The sequence below is a fragment of the Equus przewalskii genome, chromosome 11, assembly GCF_037783145.1.
Source record: "Equus przewalskii isolate Varuska chromosome 11, EquPr2, whole genome shotgun sequence".
Lineage (NCBI taxonomy): Eukaryota > Metazoa > Chordata > Mammalia > Perissodactyla > Equidae > Equus > Equus przewalskii.
The window spans coordinates 12,122,226-12,145,676 of record NC_091841.1 but is presented as its reverse complement, the minus strand read 5'-3'; the positions used below and the strand labels follow the sequence as shown (position 1 = coordinate 12,145,676).

Sequence of the window (23,451 nt, the reverse complement as noted above, 5' to 3'; positions counted from 1 at the left end):
GTGCGGTATTAGAAAAAACATGGATATTGAAATCATTCAGAATTGTGGCAGGAGAAGTGTCAGAGAGAGTGATAGTGAGCCAGGAGCTAAAGTCTTCAAGGAATGAGAGCCAGCTGTAGATAACTGTGATGAGCAGGAGTAGCAGGTGGTATCTGATGGCATGAGCTTCAGAGCTGAGTGGTTTTGGCAGGGACGGAACAGTGGCCTGGAGTGGTGCTGGGAGCCAGCAGGACATCTGTGCCTTACCCTGAGGCCCCACTGCAAGGTAGCATGCTAGAGAGAGCTGCGGCCATTAGAGAGGGCGCTGGGGGATAATGTCCGCAGGGAAGATCCAGGACTCAACTTCAGCCATAAGGTAGGAAGGTTAAGCAATTGTTCAGAGATGAGGTTGATCCAGAAAATTGTACTGATGACGTACCGTGAGTTACCAGAAGCGGAGTAGCTCTGGGGAAGCCTCAGAGCTCAAATGGTGCTTAACAGCCGTGGGAGTGGATAAGATGTGCTTTGGGAGAATGTGTGCAGTGAGCAGAGAAGAAGGCCCAGGATCACGGTTTGAGGATATCTAGTATGCAGGGGTCAGGTCAAGGAGAAGGAGAGGGAATGCCCAGAGATCTGGAACTAAAACCCGGAGAGAATAGTGTCAGAGAAGTCAAGAGAAGAGAGTTTTAAGGACAGACAGTGAAGTCTGTGGAATGCTGCTAAGAGATCAAGTAAGAAAGGACTGGAGAGTCCATTGGAATTGGTATGATGACCTAGGTAAGATGAGGGAGGTGAGGAAATAGAGAAAGCCTGGCTCTAGAGGGGAATGAAGAAAATGTGATAGCTGGATGGGAGGCTGGAATGGGGTGATGGAGAGGCCAGGGAAGAGCATATTTGAATGTCGATGGAAGGCTCTGGGAGAAGGAGAGACGTGCGGGAGGAATATATTTGAGAAAGTCAGAGATTGGCCTTTAACTGCTGGGAGGAGACTTGCTCTTTCTGGAAGGATGTGGGTAATAAGGTAAATGAGGTGATGGGAAGTTAGGGCATTCCCAGTGTGGTGCTTTCTAAATGGTTCCAAAACTACCACATGGCAGAGTTGCATCTGAAGAAGAGTCTGTCTTGCATCTTAGCAGGAAGAAGTAAGAGAAGGGGAAATACCCACATTCATTAAGGTCCCCCTTAGTTTGAGGCTGTAGCAATATATGTGGAGGCCACGTTCTACAAGTAATGGAGGTATGTGGTGTGAATTTTCATTAAAAGTGGAGTTTAAGTGCATTGAATATCGTTCTAAATAAATGGACTATCAAGTTTGGAAATGCCTCCATTTAACAGAGACTTGTATAGTAAGATGTGAAATTTATGCTGTGTTTTGAAAATCTACAAAATTTGCTGGTTTGGATTGTAAAAGTTGCTCTGAATTTGTTTATCCAAAATTTTCAATTTGGGAGCGTTCACTAGGAAATTATTCCCGTATATTTCAGTGCAATGGTCAATTAGAAAGAAAAGCATAAACTTTTTAGATTTTTTTTTTTAAAGATTTTATTTTTTCCCTTTTTCTCCCCAAAGCCCCCCGGTACACAGTTGTATATTCTTTGTTGTGGGTCCTTCTAGTTGTGCCATGTGGGACGCTGCCTCAGCGTGATCTGATGAGCAGTGCCATGTCCGCGCCCAGGATTCGAACCAACGAAACACTGGGCCGCCTGCAGCGGAGCGCGCGAACTTAACCACTCGGCCACGGGGCCAGCCCCGAAAAGCATAAACTTTTTAAACAAACGTCTCTCTTTTTGTAGGAAGACCTCCGGAGATACATTGGAGCTGGTGGAAGAGTCATTGGACCTAAACCTGTTGAATAATGCAGTTCGCCTCAAATTCCAAAATTGCAGCCTCTTACCCGGAGGGGTTCATGTCTCTGAGACTCAGAATCACGTGATAATCTTGATACTAACCAATCACACAGTGCACAGGCTACTCTTACCACACCCTTCCCGGATGTATAGGAGTGTAAGTTGGTTAAGTGTAATATCTTTTATTCCCCAAACGGCTCTGGCTGTCACACATTTAGTGCTGGAGCAACATCCTTTGGAACTGAAGGAAATTTGGATTCCTTGTTAGCCTTCAAGAGCATGCTGTGATAGTTACTATTTAAAATGGTCAGACACATTTTAAGTTGAAATAGTTTTCATTAAAAAGAACAGTTTTCTTTTTAAGCTTGACCATTTTTTACTTTAAAAACTTTTGTAGCAATTGAGAGGAACTGAGCAGAATTCAGCTTATTTTCACTTAACAGATTTTTCTTTTTAATTACTCCACAGGAGTTGGTAGTTGAAAGTCAGATGCAATCAATATTCACTGATGTTGGAAAAGTTGATTTCAGGGATCCTTGCAACTATCAGTTAATTCCAGCAGTACCTGGACTCTCCCCGAATTCTACCAGCTCGGCAGCCTGGCTTAGCCATGATGGGGAGGCCCTGTTTGCTCTGCCATCTGCTTCGGGAGGAATCTTTGTTCTTAAACTACCTCCTTACGACATACCTGGTAAGAATGGGAACTGGGTGTGATTTAACTTGAAACAAGGAGTGTTGGCGTTAAAACAGACCTTAGAACCAGACCCGTCATCCGATGCAGGACTTGCTTCTATACCATCCCTGAAGTGGTCGTTCATTATTGCTTGCCTTAAGAGTCCCTACGGCTTTACTGTTTTTTCCCAAGAAGGCAGGATTTTATAGAGTGGATGAGGAACTGTAAAGCTGACTGGAATATGGGAGATAAGATAACTTTAAGACAGCTATCCTAAGGCCTGTAGTAGAGAAGAGTTGACTAGTTGGCTACCTTCTGGTTGAGGTACTGTAACTAAAATAAACTAACTGAAACAAGGAAGTTTAGCTGCTGATAGCCTGCTGCAAGTCACCACTGCCTCTTGCCTAGGTCATTGCATTTGCTTCCCAAATAGCTCCCTAGATCTGTCCTTACCCCTCCACAGAAACTTCTTGGGCAGATGGTACTTTTAAAACCCACAATGAGTCATGTCACTCCGCTGCTCAAAGCCCTCACATGAGGGCTGTTCTTCAGCTCGCTCTAAATAAACCCAAGTCCTTCCAGTGGCTTACGGTGACCCCCTCCTGCCTTCCTAACCTCAGCTTCTCATTCTTTCCCTCTCACCTTCTCTGCACCAGCCGCATGCCTCTTGGAATTCCTTGAACATACCAGGCACACTGCTACCTCAGGTTTCTGCCTGGCATAGTCTTTCCCTTGCTATCAGCTTTGCTCATTCCCTTGACTCCTTTAGGTCTTTACTCAGTGTCCCCTCAGTGGGGCCTTCCCTGACCACCCTTTTCAAAATTGCACACCCTCCCTCCCCCCAGCATTCAGTATATACCCTTTCCGTGTCTTATTTTTCTCCGCTTATTAACCATTCTGCTTAATTTGTTAACTGTCTGCTTTTCCTCTCCTCTCAATGGAATATAAGTTCCATGAGGACAGGGATTTTTGCTTTGTTTGTTTACTGCTGTAGCTCCAGCACCTAGAACTGCGCCTGGCACATGAAAAGGTACCCAGAGATTCTTTTGGAAGAATGAAGTGATTCTTCTGAGCAGTGATACGCGTTACTGTTTGTAAAATGGCAAAAATTTTCCCTAGGAATATGTTAGTGTTAGTTTTATTGATATCTCAAATAATGATTCACAGTATTTCGGGTGTGATATATGTGCAAAGGTACACCCTAAAACTTGCTTAGTAGAGAAATGTAGAAGCCTGTCACCTGTCCCAGAGACCTTGTTCATGTCGCATCCTTCTTGCCTTTGGGTTTCGCTGAGTATCCTCAAGAGGTGCCTTGGATACCGTTGGTCTGTTTTCCACTTTGTAGGGATGGTGTCAGTTGTGGAACTGAAGCAGAGTTCAGTAATGCAGCGATTGCTTATAGGCTGGATGCCGACAGCTATCAGGTGAGTGGTGTCTGGCAGGTAAATCAAAGGCCCCAAGAGTTTAATTCTTCTGCACTGCTCAGCACCTATTAGTGTTTCTAGTCTTTCTCCAAAGCGTTCTACTGGAAGGGAGTCTGTCCAACGTCACATTCCGTCTGAGGAGAGCCACACTCCAGAGCCCACTTCATTTGGGATTGGACACTGACAGCAGAAAGTGGCTTACTGTATATGTTCTCACAGTGTCCACTTGGGTGCTCTGCTCTGACTTGCCAAATCCAATTTTGTGTAATATTAGAAGTAGAAAGCTTTTGATGGTTAGAACAGTATTCCGTTGTTATGTAGAGCCTTTTAAAATTTATCATAGTAATTGGTTATAAATCAAATAGAAAATGCAATTATCTTATACCAGCATATAAACTGTTGCTCCTTCTGTTGATTGAGTGTACATTTGTAATTTTATTTTATCTCTTTAATTGCAAATTCTAATGATCAGGTGATTTGTAAGAGTACAACTCTAAGACTTGGCCTTGTGTTTTAGAGGCGATCAGGGGCCTTCAGATCGTCCCCTCAGTCTTGCTGTTCATTGTGTTGAGCACGACGCCTTCGTCTTTGCTCTGTGCCAGGACCATAAACTACGAATGTGGTCTTATAAGGTAAGTGCTGTATTTATAGTTACTAGAAGTTAAAATAGGATTGTAAATTGTAAGAGAAATGAAGTAAATGTTGCTGCTTCTCATAAAGATTTTCAGATTGCTTAGTTTGGAAATTATGGGCCATTGCCAGATTTAGACAGTTTCATTTGGCTTTATTTTTTAGACATTTTCCTCCTAACTTTTTTTTGTCTTTTTATTTTGAAAATTATGAATCCTACAGAAGAGCTGAAACAGTAGAATATTCTCTTATGAGGGACAAATGTGTTTTTAAAATGCAAGTTGGTAAAATAGTTTTTAAGATGCACAAAAAAGTTGATGATTGAAGAGATATTTTCATCTCAGCCCTTAAAAAAATCTGTAGGGTCCCTCAGTGGATGAACTAGAGAGTGCTAGAGAGAATGAATGTGCATCCTTTAAAAGGGGAAGAGGGTTGTTTTTGTAACCTGAATATTCTTTGATACTACTAATTAACTCTTATCTTGGGCAGGACCAGATGTGCCTGATGGTGGCTGACATTTTGGAGTACGTCCCTGTGAATAAAGACCTCCGGCTCACTGCTGGGACTGGACACAAGTTACGACTTGCTTATTCCCCTTCCATGGGACTCTACCTAGGGGTGTACATGCATGCGCCAAAACGAAGCCAGGTATGAAGCAGATAAGACATGTTGGGTTATTCCCTATGTACCAATGTGGGGAAGCAGCTGTAGGCTCACTGAGTATTTAAGCTCTTCACGCCAACTTAGATGTTTCATGTGTTATGTTCGTGGAGATGGTGGACTTTGTGCTAATATGTAAGTTAAAAGATCTTGAAGGTCATCAGGATGAAAGGCATTAGAGAGTTTAGAGGAATGCGGAAGGATAAATTAACTAGAATTAAGCAAGAGCAAATTTGGAAGTCTGGGTGAAAAAGTGGAGTTATAAAAGGGATGTAGGTGTTGTTAAGTGGTTGAAGGGAAGTTAATTTTTAGAAATAATTTTGCTCATCATCCAAACACTAGCTGTTGTATGTAGATGAGGTATTTAGGATGTAGTACAGTGGTATAATCTTACAGTAAACAGCCGTTTGTTGAGTATTACGTGTTTGACGTGGTGCCAGGCCCTTTACGTACACTAACAGCAGACACTTGAACTGTGCTTGCTCTGGGCTCACGTGCTACACAGATTATCAGTTTAATCCTAATAACATTCCAGTGAGGTAGGGTTTGTCCTCGTCTCTCTGCTGGAGCTCTGATTCCCATGCTGGTGCTGCCCCACCTGGGTGCCCTCCTCACTCTTGTTGGGCTCCAATACCCCAGTCTGTGTTGCCTCTCCATAGGAGTGCCTTCCTCGCCTTATTTGGGCCCTCACAGCCTGGACTAGGCCACCCCATGCAGTGGACACCTCCTCCCCTACTTGGGCTCTACTGCCCAGTGCAGACTGCCGCTCTGTGGACGCCCTCCTCATCCTGCTCGAGTTTCCGCCCTGCAGCAGGCCTCCCATACGTGCAGAAGCCCTCTCACCCTGCTCATGCACCTGCACCCTACGCCAGGCCACTCGCAAATGTGAATGCTCTTTGTACCTCCTTGGGCTCTTCATACACCTCACGACCCCCTCCTCGGGCTCAATAATTTGCTAGAGTGGCCCACAGAACTCGGGGAAGCACTCACTTACATTTGCCAGTTTATTGTATGATAAAGGATGTAGATGAACAGCCAGATGAAGAGGTGTGTAGGGTGAAGTCAGAAAGGTCCTAAGTGCAGGGCACGCCACCCTCTTGGCGCACAGTTGTGTTCACCAACTCAGAAGCTCTCCAAATCCCATACTTGAGGGATTTTTATGGAGATTTCATCACACAGGCATGATGGATTATTAACTCAGTCTCTAGCCCCTTACCCCTCCCCAGAGAATGGGGTTTGAGGCTGGAATTTCCAAGCTTGTAATCATGGCTTGGTCTTTCTGGTGACCAGGCCGCATCCTGAAGCTGTCCAGGAGTCACCTCATTAGAACAAAAGGCCTTCTATCACCCAGGAAATTCCAAGGGATTTAGGAACTCTTTGTAAGACACTCCTGTCACCTCCATCACCCAGGAAATTACAAGGGTTTTAGGAGCTCAGTAACAGGAGCCAGGGGCAGAGATTAACATATATATTTCTTATTATTTCACAGATTCTGATAGAGGTTGTGATGGTTCTGTAGATCGCATTGGAAAGCATTGCCATCTTAGCAATATTAAATTTTTTGGTCCGTGAACTTGGGATGCTTTTCCATTTATTTAGATCTTTAATTTCTTTTCTCAGTGTTTTATAGTTTTCAGAGTATGTTTTACAGTTCTTTTAATTATTTTATTCCTAGGTATTTTATTCCTTTTGATACTATCGTAAGTGAAATTTTCTTAATTTATTTTCAGATTGCGCATTGCAGATTTATAGAAATACAATTGATTTTTGTATATTGATCTTATATCCTGCAGCCTTGCTGAGCTCTTATTAGTTCTGCTGGTGTTATAGAAATCCTTAGAACTTTCTCTATAGAAGATAATTTCATCTGCAAGCAAAGATAGTTTTACTGCTTCCTTTCCCATCTGGATGCCTTTTCTTTCTTTTTTTTTCCCTCCTTAATTGCCTTGGGAGGATCCTACAGAGACCTGACATCTTGTTCCTGATCTAAGGGAGAAAGCTCTCAGTGTTTCACCGTTGAGTGTGATGTTAGTGTGAATTTTTCATAAATGTCCTTTATCGTGTTTAGGAATTTCCTCTATACTCCTAGTTTGTTGAGTGTTTTTTGGGTTTTTTGTTTGTTTAAAGATTTAATTTTTCCTTTTTCTTCCCAAAGCCCCCCGGTACGTAGTTGTATATTTTTAGTTGTGGGTCCTCAGCATGGCTTGATGAGCGGTGCCATGTCTGCACCCAGGATCCAAACCAGTGAAACCCTGGGCCACCCAGGCAGAGCGCGTGAACTTAACCATTCGGCCATGGGGCCAGCCCATTGAGTGTTTTTATCATAAAAGGGTATTCAGTTTGGTACCGCTGCCTTGATTTATGTTAAGACACCAGTAATTGTTTCCATCATTGCTTTTGCATCATCAGTGCAAATATCAACACAGTATAAAGGGCAAATAATGCCGTAGTGGTATTATGAAAAGAGTTTTGACCTCACTGACCCCCTGAAACAGTCTCAAGGACCCTATAAGTCTATGGACCACATTTTGAGAACCACTGCTTAAAAGTTAGGTCCAAATTGAATGTAGGAGCGGTGTCACATTGAGCAGGGCTATATTATCTCCTTTGTTTTGAGCATTGTGGTTCTATTATTGAAGCCTAAAATCAGATAAGCTTTTTTGGCACTTGTGCCTATTCGAATTATAATGAACTTGTGGTCTTTTTTTTTTTGCCTCTTGACAAAAACCGCTCTTCAGCGTGTTTTTCTCCCTGATCTGCACATTTGAAGTTTGGGGTTCTTTTTAAATCTCTGTAATATTTTGCATCCGTGCCTATTAATTTCATTTGTTTCTTGGTTTTCTTTTGGTTCCTTGGATTCTAATTCTGTTAAATGTATTAACTCAATTGTTCCCAGCATCATATCCTTATTGATGTTATAAGCATGCCATCTGTATTTCCAACTAAGACACTAATAAAAATCTCAAATGGAAGTCCTGTGGACCTATGGTATTGTCTATGGAATGGTCCTGGCCCACAAATTCTTTGGTACCAGTTTGTAGTAAGGTACAGAAAGTGAGAGAAAGCATTTAGAAACTTTCATAGTGATTTGACATTGCCACAGACATCACATTTGAGGTTTCTATATTTTATAAAAGTATTAGTTTGCAATGGATTGGAAATTTAAAACAGACAAAAACCTGGTTCATTACCATAAGTAGTTTGGGAAGCATTGTACCAGACCAGTGTTTTTCCAGCTTGTTTTTTGGCTAGAATCTACAATAAGAAGTGTTTTGCATTACTAACTGGTTTACACATATGTAATGATGGACCATATAACAAAAAAATTTTTCATGAAACGTAATTTACCTTTACAATGAGTGATGAACTCTGATTCTTTGTTTCTTTTTTTTTCTTTCTAACATTGATTGGGACCTGCTAAATGGATTTGTGTCCTGTTAATGGATTGAGATGTGCAGCTTGTAAAAAACATAGCTCTAGGGGCTGGCCCCGTGGCCGAGTGGTTAAGTTCGCGCACTCCACTGCAGGCAGCCCAGTGTTTCGTTGGTTTGAATCCTGGGCGCGGACATGGCACTGCTCATCAAACCACGCTGAGGCAGCATCCCACATGCCACAACTAGAAGGACCCACAACGAAGAATATACAGCTATGTACTGGGGGGCTTTGGGGAGAAAAAGGGAAAAAAATAAAAAAAATCTTTAAAAAAAAACATAGCTCTAAGCTAGGATGCCTGTGAGCACTACATGTATTTTTCAATTTTTGTACACTCCTATTTTTTGCTCCAAAGGCAGTTTCACTATTTTCCTTAGCAGTTCCTTTTGAACAGTTCCTTATGTTATAAGGATAGAATCATCATCACTGTATCAGTTTATAGTGAATTTTCTTTGTCAAAAAAGTTATTTAAAATGTTATCCATCAAATATTTTTTTGTTTGTTTGTTTTGTTTTGTTTTGTTTTTTTTGGAGGAAGATTAGCCCTCAGCTAACTACTGCCAGTCCTCCTCTTTTTGCTGAGGAAGCCTGGCTCTAAGCTAACGTCCGTGCCCATCTTCCTCTAGTTTATACGTGGGACGCCTAACACAGCATGGCTGCCAAGCAGTGCCATGTCCGCACCCGGGATCCGAACCAGTGAACCCCGGGCCGCCGAGAAGCGGAACGTGCGAACTTAACCGCTGCGCCACCGGGCCAGCCCCTATCAAATGTTATTTTTGAGCTTGCAGTTTTTCAGCAGTGGAGCTAAATACTGAACAAACTATAGGGTCTTATTTTTAATAAATATTAAGTTGATTTGTATTGTGTGTATGTTTTAAATAATCTCTGGTACTTTGGTAAAAATGTAAACTTAAAAATAAGTTTTTGACCATAATGAGATACCACCTCACCCCATTAGGTTGCTACTATCAAAAAACACTCACCATAAAAAAATAAGAATTGGCAATGATGTGGAGAAATTAGAACTGTTGTACACTGCTGGCAGGAATGTAGAATGCTGTAGCCACTATGTAAAACAGTATGGAGGTTCCTCGAAAACTTAAACATAAAATTACCATATGATCCAGCAATTTCATTTCTGGGTATATACCCAGAGAAATTCAATTCAGGGTCTCAAAAGAGGTATTTCTACACCCATGTTCATAGCAGCATTATCACAATAGCTAAAAGATGGAAGCGACCTGAAATATCTATCCACAGATGAATGGATGAGGAAAATGTGGTATATGCTTACAATGGAATATTAATTAGCTTTAAAAGGAAGGAAATTCTGGGGCTGGCCCCATGGCCTAGTGGTTAAGTTCAGTGCGTTCTGCTTCGGCAGCCTGGGTTCAGTTCCCAGGCATGCACCTACATCACTCGTCAACGGCCATACTGTGGTGGTGATCCACATACAAAATGGAGGAAGATTGGCACAGATGTTAGCTCAGGGCCAATCTTACTCAAACCAAAAAAAACGAAGAAGGAAATTCTGACACATGCTACAATATGGATAAACCTTGAGGACATTATGCTGAGTGAAATAAGCCAGTCACAAAAGGACAGATAGTGTAAGATTCCACTTATGTGAGGCACCTAGAGTAGTCAAATTCATAGAGACAGAAAGTAGAATGGTGGTTGCCAGGGGCTGGAAGAAAGGGCAGAGGGGAGTTATTTAATAGGTATAGAGTTTCAGTTTTGCAAGATGAAAAAATTTTCTAGATCCAGTTGCACAGTAATGTGACTGTACTTAACGCTACTGAACTAGACACTTAAACATGGCTAAGATGGTAAATGGTCCGTGCATTTTGCCATACTTGTTAAAAAATTGGTTTCTGAGTGATAATAACTCCTGTTTAGAAAAGCAGCGTGTTGATTATTTTAAGTACTGAATTATCTACTTGTGTTTTGACAGTTCTGCGTTTTCCAGCTGGTGAGCACTGAGAATAACCGCTATAGTCTAGATCACATTTCCTCGCTCTTCACTTCTCAGGTAGGCTGGATCATCCCTTGCTTGTCACACGAGAAGTGCTGGCTCGCTCCACTGTGTTGTAACGGGATGGATCTCGTAAAATGGGATATTTCATGATGTATGCAAAGCATTTCATTTGGGTTTTGCCAAGTTCACCTGGTACTGTCTTTTGTTTTTATGCATTTACTTCTACCAATAAAAATTTAAATTGCCGTAAACCAGTACCTTTTCTTGCTTATTTTAACCTTTTTTTTTTCCCCCTCCTTTCCTCCCAGGAGACACTGATTGACTTTGCCTTAACCTCTACGGATATCTGGGCCCTGTGGCACGATGCTGAGGACCAAACGGTTGTGAAGTACATCAACTTTGAACAGTACGGGCCGCTTATCTGTCATCCTTACCTACCACACGCAGTGTTATACTAAGAGAAGACAAGACAGCTTATTATTTAGAACCAAAGTTGAGAGTTTGCATTTAAAGGATTCAGCCCAGGGTTTGCCTGTTGTTAGCTATTTTCTGAAGTGCCTTCATTAGCATTTTATGTTATTTCTTATCTTTTGGTTTTAGGACAAAATGAGGATTTTTAGGGTTGGAATAAGGAAAATACCATGTTCTTGGGAGAGATAGCAAATATGCAAAATACTTCAATCTAGGAGTTTTCTTTGCTTCTAAGCAAGGACTATTTCTGATACCCTGAACTTCTGAAAGGTACTGCGGCCCCTTTGGGTTCTCAGTTTCCTCATTTAGGATGAGAAATAGACAAATACAGTACTTCTCAAACTTTTTTTAAAAACAGTAAACACTTTTTTTCAGGAGATAATGAACTCTAATGAAACTGGGATTTTATGAGTATAAAATTATAGCAATTTAATGTGTTGATAATCTCTAATGTTAGATATATTTGGTATCTAGTATTTTTGATATACGTGATATTGGTTTAAAATTTTTAGTAGTTACAAAACACATTAAGAAAAACAATTTTGAATCAAACACTTGTGTACCCCTGAAACAGCTGTGGAGTGTTCTCTGGAACCCAGCTTGACATCCCCAGAGCTAAATGAATTGAAACTTGGGGGTACCTCATAACCCTATGTTCTAGAATAGAATTCTAGGCATGGTTGCCCCCAGATTTCCCCTAAGCCACACCTCAGAAAATATGAGCATACTCCTGATAGATGGCATTCAAGCAAAGTGGTAGAAAGGCAAAGAATCTGGTCGGATAAGAGATTTAATCCTGTTATGCAACTTACTGGCTGTGAGAAACCCTAAACCTCGCTTTCCACATGTACAAAATGAGGGTACTCCGTCCTTTAAAGAGTTAGCATGAGGCGCACATGAATAATATCCAGAACTGCACCTAGCACAGTATCTAGCGTACAGTAAATGCAGAATAAAAGTTAGCTATCATTTGTGGGTTTGTGTTTAGAGTTTTAATTTCAGGAAGATGCCTGTTAAAATGGCTAGGAGCCTTCTGTAAAACCAGCCTCCGCCAAGAGTAAGTGTGTGGTCTTTTTTTCTTCAAACATTTTTAATAGAATTGACTGAGCAGAGGTTGAGTGATGGGGCCTCCCCGCTCAGACAACTGCCGACAGCGTAAGCTTCGTTTGTGTTCCTCTTTTGTGTGTAAACTGATGGACTTTGTTTTCTCTGCAGTAATATTGCCGGTCAGTGGAATCCAGTTTTCATGCAGCCTCTGCCAGAGGAAGAGATCATTATCAGAGATGATCAAGACCCCAGAGTAAGCACCGCTGAAGTCTTATGTAAGGGGATGATCTGCCCTGATCTTAGTTGGAGAAGAAGCAGTTGTGTCAGTCAGAAGTCTTTTCAGCTGCAGGTGAAACTGATTCAAGTGTAAAGGAGAGAGCGTACTGGCTTGAACGGCTGAGAAGGTCAGAGTTACCTGGCTTCAGCCAGGGCTGGAACAGTGCCTTCAAGGCTTGCTCTCTCCTTTGTCTATTCTGCTTTCCTATTTTGATTTGGGTTCATTGTCAGGCAGGCTCCCTGAGAGAGCTTGTAGTCTGTAAACTTAGCAACTTCAGAGGAAAGAGTGCCTCTGTCCCAGGTCCTGGAGTTGACACTCAATGGCCTGGCTTGTCATGTGCTCATTCCTGACGTAGACACTGATCAAAAGGAATAGAATATCCTGGGCTTAGCATAAGAAACTTGGCTACCTGGGGCTTGCTATTCTAAGGGTGGTGAAGTCAGTTGATTATGGGTAGAGAAGGAATGGTTCCCGAGAGAAAGATAAGGGGAAACAGATTCTGGGCAGGGACAGACGCTACGTGTCCACTGTACTAACGGTGTTGGTGCACGCAGATAAACTAGAAGTCAGATAAATTCTGTTAGAGGTATATGCTCTGAGGAAAATAAAAGGTAATGAAGTGGAGAGCAGAATAGGCCCATCTCCCTGTTTTTCAGGGACATCTTCAGGATAAATGGAAGAAAAAGCTTTCAATTGATGCATTAATGTTAAAATGTATTAAAAGAGTATGGATCTCGGGTCTGAAACAAGGACTGTTCGTAGGATTGGAAAAGCCTCTTTAAGTATCTGAAAGCGAATATTGCTAATTTCTAATCCCAAAACTTTATTGGCACTTGACTTTCGCTAAAAGCCAAAATCATATGCTGATGATTAAAATCTTTGTTTTTCTCCCTCATTTTGGTCATTTTATTATCCCGCAGAACCTTAGTAGAAGGAAACTTGAAGGAAGGTCAGTCAGGTTTGCTCCTTACTGGCAAATCTGGTTTATGAAATTTGGTCAAAATAATTAGGCAATATGAGACTTTCCATTTTATTCTCTCTACTTCATTCCTCTACTTGTGAGAGCTTATTGCAGTTTTTTGTTTTTACATATAATTCCTATTATTTTTGGCTCCTTTTCTTTTATATGTGAGCCATAAAATGAGTACTTTGTGGATGTGTAGAAGTCAGTTTAGTTTAATTGTTCTCTTACCAGTGTATGTTAGCCAGAAATTCGATTCGCCTGTTCCGTTTAAGATTGGCATTTGACAAGCTGTGTTTTCCGGTGGAACCCAGCAAAGTGCTGCCTGAGGAGCGCACCATTTTCCGTGTAGTGCGTCTGGTTGACTCAGAGCCCCGGCAGGCTTCCATTCAGTGTGAGAATATGGAACGCTTACTGCTTGTTAGTGCTCAAATGCAGAGGGGCCGGCGTCATCTAATAGAAGCTCCAACTTTGCTGTTAACATGTTGAATTCTTCCTTCAGATTTTTCCAGATTTTATCTTTTTAGAGCGAAATTCATTTTTGTTTTAATGTTCTAACAGGAGATGTATTTACGGAGTCTGTTTACACCAGGACGGTTCATAAATGCAGCTTTATGTAAAGCTTTACAGGTCAGCAAAAAAAGATTTAACGTTTATTTAAGACTCTCTCTTATTTTATTACTGTTCTTGTATAATTAATGATTACTGTTAATTTGTGTTTTGCATATACTAAACACTGAACATATATTTGCAGTTGCATATACATGTGTTATAAATACTGTTGTAATTTTTTTTTTAACATTTTTTTCTGTTAAAGTCTTCCAGCTGGGAGGTAGAGTTGGGGGAACTTTCTGTATGATTAGTGAAGCATTTCAGTAGTAAAAAGAGAAACCTCTGCCTCCCCTCTTGTAAAGATACCATCCAGTTTTGCGCTGCTTGATGACGGGGATATGTTCTGAGAGATGAGTCATTAGGCGATTTTGTCATGCCAGCATCCCAGAGTGTACTTACAGAAGCCTAGAGGGTATAGCCTACGAGACACCTAGGCTATATGGTACTAATCTTATGGGACCACCGTCGTATATGTGGTCTATCATTGACCAAAATGACATTATACAGTGCATGACTGCTGTACTGCATATAATCTCTGAACTTGAGAGAAATTTAAAATGTTTTCTTGGCTAGTTTTGATGGTCCTGGTTTTACCCTTCTGTTAGTACATTGAAGGTCTGACTTGGTTCAGGTTCAGGGAAACTCTAAAAATCTAAGCTTCAGAGTCAGATGTGGTTTAAGAAATGTTTGATGCTTTACAAAAGGATTCTTTACTTTAAAGTCACTTAGGCTTCCTTAAATTGCCACTCTGTTTCATGGATTTAAAATAGAAAAGTCACTCATAGAATTGAAAAGGCCCTTAGAATCTCCTGATCTGGCTGCCACACAAAGCAGAAATTCCTTCTGAGGCTTCTCTGAGAGACAACTCTTCAGTTTCTAGTTGTGTCAGCCTCCAGTGACAAGTTTCTGACCGGCTCTTATGTAAATTGTTCCCAAACTATCATTTAAAAGTTCTTACCAGGGGCCAGCCTGGTGGCATAGCAGTTAAGTTTGCACGTTCCACTTTAGCGGCCCAGGGTTCACTCGTTTGGATCCCAGGTGCAGACCTATGCACTGCTTATCAAGCCATGCTGTGGCAGGCGTCCCACATATAAAGTAGAGGAAGATGGGCACGGATGTTAGCTCAGGGCCAGTCTTCCTCAGCAAAAAGAGGAGAATTGGTGGCAGATATTAGCTCAGGGCCAATCTTCCTTTAAAAACAATAAATAAATAAAAATTAAAAAATAAAAGTTCTTCCCAGTATTGGATCAAATTTAACCCCATCCTTTCAGTGGCTCCTTTCTTTTGGAACTTCATAGAACATATCGCTCTTCTATAAAGCAGCCCTTCAAATATTTTAAGATCTTTCCATGTTTTCTTTCTCCAGACGAAATACACTCAGTTCCTTAACTTTCTCTCCGGTATGGTTTCCAGACCCTTGACCTTTCTTCTGGTACATTCTTGAATATCTGGCTATTGCGTATTTTCTGTTTTCTCTCTGATAAAACTTTAGGATGACATGGTTACTTTCTCCTAAGGTCTTTTTTCTTTCATCTCATCACTACTTCTTCCTTGTTAACAGTAATCAAATGTCTAATAATATTTCTCATGAAATCTCTTACACACTGAGACATTAAATAATCACTGAGGCATTTATCAAATGCTTTCCGTTAGGAGAGTCATTCCCAGTATAGTGACCCAGCTCCATCACCACTTACCGTTGTGTCTGTCTCGGGATGGGTATGTTTAGCATCATCTTACATCTTCCTTCCAGCTGAGCAATAGCCGTTCTGTTTCCTTTTGTTTTTTGTAATGATCCAAATGTACCCAATTATAATTCTTTCAGATTCATGAATTTCTAAAGTTTATTCTGTTCTATAGAACTCGCAGTGATTTCACTTACAGAATATTTGCGGTGTCAGGAGTAAATGTATATTCCAGGCATGTCCAGTCTCCATTGTATAGTATATTGCCTCGATGCCTCCTGAACCGGAGTATTTTTCATTCAGTTTGGATATTGTATAATACTCTAAAATGTCTCTTTTAATTTTAGATTTTCTGTCGAGGAACTGAGAGGAATTTAGATCTTTCCTGGAGTGAACTAAAGAAAGAAATTACTTTAGCTGTTGAAAGTGAGGTAAGGTTTGGGTAAAGAAAGAACGATAATTTCTTCCATCTTGATATAGGGCCGATTGGTACTGAGGAATTGTTCAGTTGTTTACTGGACCTTATTAGTAGGGAGTAAAAATGCTTAAACCTTTTAATTAGAGAATTAGATATATATTTATATAGTTTATGGCATGTAACGCGTAAGGAGTATTCATTTGGCTCTAGCTTAGTAAAATGGTGTTAGACAGTTATGTTTTATGGGGAGAAAGATCCCAAATGGTATCAAGAGTTTTGTTTTTTTTTCTTTGCCAGCTCCAGGGAAGTGTAACAGAGTATGAATTTTCCCAGGAAGAATTTCGAAATTTACAACAGGAATTCTGGTGCAAGTTCTATGCGTGTTGTCTTCAGTATCAGGAAGCACTCTCTCATCCTCTTGCCCTGCATTTGAATCCGCACACAAACATGGTGTGCCTGCTGAGAAAAGTAAGGGAGCTGAAGCGCACGGAAGAATTCCTTTAGGCGGTTCAGTGGGTCTTCCAGAATGTTAGTCTGTTGTGTGTTATTGTTAGCTTTTAGGACTTTGTAGGGTTTTTTTTTTCTAAATTTCATTTGTATTTAGATAGTCTTCTGCATTACGTATGCTTTTTTGCATTTTGTTTACCTTTTATATTGAAATGATTTCAAACTTCAGGTAAGAGTTACAAGAATAGCACAAAGAACTTCTGTATACCCTTCACACAGATTCATCATTTAAGTTCCATTTGCTTCCCTTCCTTCTATAAATATGTTTTTTTCTTCCTGAGCCACTTGGGAGCTAATTGTAGACATCATGCCCCTTTTTCCTTACATATTTTACCATGTATCTAAGAACAAGGGTGTTCTTGTATATCACAGCACAATTTAAAGATCAGGCAATTTGAAATTGTTACAATGTTATAAAGTTAATATTCAGATTTTCCCAATTATATGCACAGCTTCTGTTCCTGACCCAGGATCCAATTTAAGATCTTGCATGTATTTAGTTGTCATGTTTCCTTAGCTTAATCTTGAACTGTTGTTACCTTTCTTTGTCTTTTATAACACTGACATTTTTTTTAAGACTGTACCTGTATTTTTGTAGAATGGCCCTCAGTTTGGAATTGTCTGGTGTTTCTTCATGATAAGAATCAGGTCTCAATTATTTTATACCTTTAAACATTCACCAAAAAAAAACCTAACTGGAAGATTTGTATTTCCAGGGGTACCTGTCTTTCCTTGCGCCTTCCTCCTTAGTGGATCATTTGTATCTCCTGCCTGATGAGAACCTTTTGACAGAGGATGAGACAACCATATCTGATGGTAATTGTAATTGTTATGTTCATATTTAAGCCCCTTCCTACTTGAACACTATGCTTGGTTTCAACAGATGCAAAAAAACATTGCCACTGTGACCTTTCCTGGTCAATTTACCACATTATAGATATTTTAAGGAAAACTGAAGATGCCTAAGCGTCTCCAAGACCTCAGACAGATCCTTGGCATTTAATTATTAATATTTTAGTATGGTATTAGTCGTTCTTCATTGGCTTGAGACGTGAATGTTAACTTTCTCTTACTCATAGATGTGGATGTTGCTCGAGATGTCATATGTCTTATAAAATGCCTTCGGCTGATTGGAGAGTCAGTGACTATGGATATGTCAGTAATGATGGAAATGAGTTGTTACAACCTCCAGTCTCCAGAAAAGACTGCAGAACAGATTCTGGAAGATTTGATCACTATTGATGTGTAAGGAGAATTTAGGGTAAAGTGCATTCCCTAATGGAAATTTAGTCATTTTTAGTGCCAAAGTCAGGTTTTTAATGTACATTCAAGTATGTACAAAGTAGTGGCTTAAAGTGAGTTGCCTTGATTCTAAGTAAGTGTTTCAGCTAAACAGAAAATCTAACACATGAATTCAGCTCTGGAAACAGACTCATAAATTATGGTCTAGCTATTAACTTAATTGCTGTAAACTCTAAAACATAAAAGTATTTTTCTTACATTCATTTTGCCTGTCATTTCTGAAAAAATGAGGGAAAATTTGCAACGTGGAGTAAAAGTATCTTATATGCCACAGTGATGATCTCCACTCCTTTATTATGTGGCTGGTTTTCCCGTTTCATAGAGCATTTAGCTTACAGGACATATAGAGCCTGTCTTACGTATTCTCGGTGGTAATGGGAGTTTTCTAATTGTCCTTATAGAGAAAATGTGATGGAGGATATTTGTAGTAAACTGCAAGAGATTAGGAACCCAATCCACGCCATTGGACTTCTTATACGGGAAATGGATTATGAAACAGAAGTGGAAATGGAAAAGGGATTCAATCCAGGTAAGTGACAAAACCACACATGTGACTCTTTGATTTAGAGAAACAATAATACATTTAACTCCTCTCTCTCTCTTTGTTTTTTAATTACAGCTCAGCCTTTGAATATCCGGATGAATCTTTCCCAGCTCTACGGTAGTAGCACAGCAGGGTCTATTGTGTGCAGAGCTGTGTGTAAAATTGCCAGTACTCGCTTCCTCATCTGCCGAGACCTTCTGATCTTACAGCAGCTGTTAATGAGACTAGGAGACGCAGTAAGTACTACTTGAGGGGAAACTTGTAGAATCTAAAACCTGATCTAGATCTACAGGCACAGAGCTGAAGGCCAGCCCCGCGCGTGCAGAGGCTTGTCCTTGTTCACTGCTCTGTCCCCGTGCTTGGCCCGTGTGGGTGCTGTGTAAATGCATGTTGAATTAAGAATGAGTAAACATCACAATCTAAAAGTACGGATTAAGAACATGCATGAAGCAGATTGTTATACTATGAATCATCATATGTATAGTGGTGGGAAAATGTCCCAAGTTGGCCTCCCAGAATTGAGTATTGTTGGTACTACTTTGCGTATGATAGCAGGGAACCATTTAGTGTGGAGGAGAGAGGAAGAAGAAGAAAGAGAACTTCTCTCTCTCTGCAGTATAGGGTTTACCCTAAGCACAGTTTTGAGATTGCAGAGTTTGTCTTTGGGGTCCTCCCAACTCCATTCTGTGCTTCCTTTTACATCCTGTTCTTCTTCTTAGAAGGCTGCAGACATCCTGCAGTCCTTGTCTCCCACCCTACTGAATGTTCCATGTTCTCGTGTTACCTTTCTGCCCATGGGCAGAAGTCCCGTGTATCTCTCAGTTGGTAATCCCCTCCAAGCCTGAGAAGGAAGCGATCCAGTTAAGTTAATTCGTGTTAATGTATAAAAAACTGAAAGACCTTTGGGGCTCCCAGAGGTATTTATATTTTTTAAATCAGAATTTATAAATACATTACTAATGGTAGAATTTCAGGTAAAAATAAGGAAAAACATTTAGGAAGATGATTTGTTTGGGACCCCCAAGGAGGAACAGGAACCTTTCCTGAGAGTCTGTCACTCAGGGCAGCCCTTACTAAGTTCTTTTCAATCTTTGTAGATTCTTTCATTTCTTCAGGATTTTTTGTTTTGTTTAATCATAACCAATGTAGTTTTATAAAAATGGAAGTAATAGATATTCATTGTAGAACATTTATATGTAAGCCTTTGTCTGTAAATGAAGAAAATTAAAATTCATCTGTCATCTTCTACCCAGTGATAACCACTATTCACATTTTGGTGTACACCTTTTTTCCTATGCAAATATTTTTTTCATTTTATTTATAAAATTAGGATATGCTTCATACTGTTTTTTCTAATCTGATTATTTTTATTCTTACAGTAGATTTCATCAGCATTTTCACGTTATTAAGTATTCTATGACATTATTTTTAATAGTTACCTGCTACAGTTTTAACTTAACCAGTCCCATTTGTGGCCATCCAGGTTGTTGCCAGTTTTTTCCTCATAGCTGTAACTTTCTGTATACCTTTTAAGGCTTTTGGTAAGGTTGCCAAGTTTTCCTCTAATGGTCATACCCATTTTTACCCAAGACCAGAAGCATGAGAAAAGACTTTGAGGGGCTGGCCCTGTGGTGTAGTGGTTAACTTCAGTGTGCTCCACTTCAGCAGCCCAGGTTTGCAGGTTTGGATCCCAGGGGGTACCTATACCACTACACCACATCAAGCCATGCTGTGGCGGCATCCCACATACAAAATAGAGGAAAGATTGAAAGATTGGCAAAGATGTTAGCTCAGGACCAGTCTTCCTCACCAAAATAAAGAGAAAGAAAAGACTTTGATTTCCCTATACTTCTTGCTGAATTCTGAACCCATAGATTTGATGAAAGTTGAGCTTTTTGTTGCTTTCTTTTTCACTGTCAGCTCCCATGACTTAGTGAGCTATCTTTGATTATTTTCATACTATTAAATGTTTGGGTAGATATTTTTGCCACCTGCTACCTCACAGTTTAATAGGTGTGCTGCTTTTTTTTAATGTATGTATGTTGCTTTTTTATATTCCCTTTGTAACTGTGCTTTTTTTTTTTTTTTTTTTTACCTTCCCCTGAACCTTGAGTTATCATTACTAATTGCTATTTACTGTCTCATCCACCCACCCGTCATGAATAGGTGATTTTGGGAGCTGGTCAGCTCTTTCAAGCTCAGCAAGACCTACTACATCGAACAGCTCCCCTGCTCTTATCTTATTACCTCATTAAGTGGGGAAGTCAGTGCTTGGCAACTGATGTTCCAATTGACACGCTGTGAGTTTCATTATTCTAATTGTTTTTCAAATAACTTGTGAGTTTAGTTATTTTTTTCATTGTCTTAAAGAGAAAAAATTTATAAACATGATGCTATAGCATGATTTCCCTTTAAAATTCAGAAAGCTTTTAGATGTTTCATTTTCTAAAGGTTGAAAACAACTTAACAAGAATGAAAATAATAAATATATTTTATTATTGTATATGTATGTGTATAATGTAAAGATAAATCCTGTTGAAGGCAAAATAATAAGATGAGGTCACAGGGAAAGTTAGACCACACACAGAAATGTACTTGTTATTAAAGGTAGGCTGAGCTCTTTATAACCAAAAGAAGAAAGAAAATCCAATACTTAGGATTCACATTTTCAATGAGATAAACCATCCTCTGTTCTGGCAAGGTAAGACTTCGTGGCATGGGGGGCTAAGATGTCTCTGCTCTGGCTTCTCGTTGAAAGCTGACTGGGTGATATGGTGGGCCACAATCTAAACCATGACATGTTTTCCAGGGTTTTTCGTGTGTTTTCGGTGGAGCTTCTATATGCAATGCCTTGATTAAATTGACAGTGTTATTGACAGGATAACTTGTTGAAGTCGTGTCTGTGGAGACGACTTTATTAAGCTGTCTTTTTCTCTTTTTTCACAGGGAATCTAATCTCCAACACTTGTCGGTATTGGAACTAACTGACTCCGGTGCTTTAATGGCAAATAAGTTTGGTAAGGACTGGACTGCGTATGCATTTGGTTTTACATTTGGCATTCGTTAATGTGGTCTTTTGCCACCTTTGCTGTGGAAAGGTTGGCTAGGCCCTGCTTTCAGTTTGAGAGGGTCAACAAGCTGTGGCCTGAGACCTCTGGTCATGACGAGAAGTCTGCATAGCTGCTTGCCCATTATGTATTGATGCTCCAGTGATGAGCTCAGCAAAATCATTTTTAAAATTTAGTAAGTTCAAGGTAGCTTTTATGATCTTGTCTTAATCAACAAATACTCAAAAGGAGCCCACTCATGCTTGAGAACCATTCTGGAGAATTTATTTTGTGTTGTTTTGGTATAAAGTTTGGAGTCTTGGAACTGTATTTATTGTGAATACTTTCCAGAGAAGACACTTAGCCGTAGTGAGATCAGTGAAAAGAAACGACTACAATTTAATGGCTTATCGATTCCAGTGGCTTTTTCTTGCGTTTGTGTAGTACTACACAGGTTACAAATTGCTTTGTTTATATTGCTATCGATTACACTCATGATGCATTTTATATTTTGAAATAATAAATGTTCTTTGTTACAGGCATAAAATGAATTGATCATCTGTCTTAATTGAAACTTGGTATTACTGTCACAAGTTGATGATTGTCATAACTTTTTCTTTTTAAGTATCTAGCCCTCAGACAATTGTGGAATTATTCTTCCATGAAGTTGCAAGAAAACACATTATATCTCATCTCTTCTCTCAACCAAAGGCACCTCTTAGCCAAACTGGGTTGAATTGGCCTGAGATGATTACTGCAATTACCAATTATTTATTGCAGCTTTTGTATCCTTTTATTTAAAAGTTTTATTTAAAAGTTTTCTTCTGTCTAAATAGTCTAAGGCTCTTATTCTGCCTATGTAATGAAGATTTTTAATGAGGTTAGGTGCTTATTCCGATATGATCCCAATTTTTATTTTATTTTATTTTTTTTGCTCAGGAATTGAGCTAGATTGTATGGTGCACACGTTTAATACCTACATCTCTTTTTAAACATTGTACACTCGTCAGATAGCTATTGAGTGGCTCTGTATGCCAGGCACTATGTTAGGTGCTGGGTGTCCACTGGCACCAACAGTATGCTTGAGCAATATACCAGCCAGAATTGGAAACAACCACCCAGTGATGAAATATGTGTTAGCCCGTGGTTAACTGGGTTCTAAGCTAGGTGACTAGGCTCCTGGTATTAAACCTTTTCATTGTGTTTATCTAATATTGAGGTTTTATAGTTATGTGGAAAGAACATGTGCTCTGCCACCTTCTCTTTCCCTTCTTTTTGAAGAATCAAGCCAGGGGCCGGCCCAGTGGCGCAGCAGTTAAGTGCGCACCTTCCCCTTCTCTGCGGCCTGGGGTTCACCAGTTCGGATCCCGGGTGTGGACATGGCACCGCTTGGCAAAAGCCATGCTGTGGCAGGCATCCCACGTATAAAGCAGAGGAAAATGGGCATGGGTGTTAGCTCAGGGCCAGTCTTCCTCACCAAAAAGAGGAGGATTGGCAGTAGTTAGCTCAGTAGTTAGCTCTTTCTCCAAAAAAAACAAAAAATTAAACCATTTCATGGAGTTTGATGCCCAGTGTGTATATTTAAATTTTGCCAAAAAAGTAAAAAATCTCCTTATCCAATGACTAGATGGCCTAGCAATCCCGGTTGTCTCTTTCTAGAATGTTTGATGGGAAATTGTCAGTATGTACAATTGCAGGTGAGTACCGATGAAGATATCAGGTTTAATCATTCTTGTAAAGAATGGGATTTCTGGATTTTTTTTTCTTTGTAAATGTTACCTGCATTTTAAATAGGCTCATAAAAAGAATTACAATAATTTAAACTTGATTGCACCAAAATAGACCCCAGAGAGATTTTCTTTACTTCTCTCTTGATGGCATCTTTCCTAACATAATTTTTTCTAAAGTCTCTTTTTTATTCTCTCTCTCTCTATTAGGTTCTCTTTATGGTAAACAAA

General features: G+C 40.0%; 1 protein-coding gene across 2 annotated transcripts in view; it reads left to right on the top strand.

Annotated features, from left to right (window-relative positions):
• The window catches only part of NUP160 (nucleoporin 160), a 45,718-nt gene that overhangs the window by 4,671 nt on the left and 17,596 nt on the right, over positions 1-23,451 (top strand). For both annotated transcript variants that reach the window (XM_070563875.1, XM_070563876.1), the window contains 19 exons: positions 1,773-1,983; positions 2,295-2,517; positions 3,845-3,923; positions 4,441-4,555; positions 5,043-5,201; positions 10,599-10,676; positions 10,931-11,028; positions 12,309-12,393; positions 13,940-14,008; positions 16,023-16,106; positions 16,391-16,561; positions 17,317-17,416; positions 17,680-17,845; positions 18,304-18,431; positions 18,522-18,682; positions 20,613-20,746; positions 21,393-21,463; positions 22,119-22,278; positions 23,121-23,190. In XM_070563875.1, coding sequence (XP_070419976.1) covers positions 1,773-1,983; positions 2,295-2,517; positions 3,845-3,923; positions 4,441-4,555; positions 5,043-5,201; positions 10,599-10,676; positions 10,931-11,028; positions 12,309-12,393; positions 13,940-14,008; positions 16,023-16,106; positions 16,391-16,561; positions 17,317-17,416; positions 17,680-17,845; positions 18,304-18,431; positions 18,522-18,682; positions 20,613-20,746; positions 21,393-21,463; positions 22,119-22,278; positions 23,121-23,190 — 2,362 coding nt within the window. The remainder of the gene's footprint in view (positions 1-1,772; positions 1,984-2,294; positions 2,518-3,844; positions 3,924-4,440; positions 4,556-5,042; positions 5,202-10,598; positions 10,677-10,930; positions 11,029-12,308; positions 12,394-13,939; positions 14,009-16,022; positions 16,107-16,390; positions 16,562-17,316; positions 17,417-17,679; positions 17,846-18,303; positions 18,432-18,521; positions 18,683-20,612; positions 20,747-21,392; positions 21,464-22,118; positions 22,279-23,120; positions 23,191-23,451) is intronic.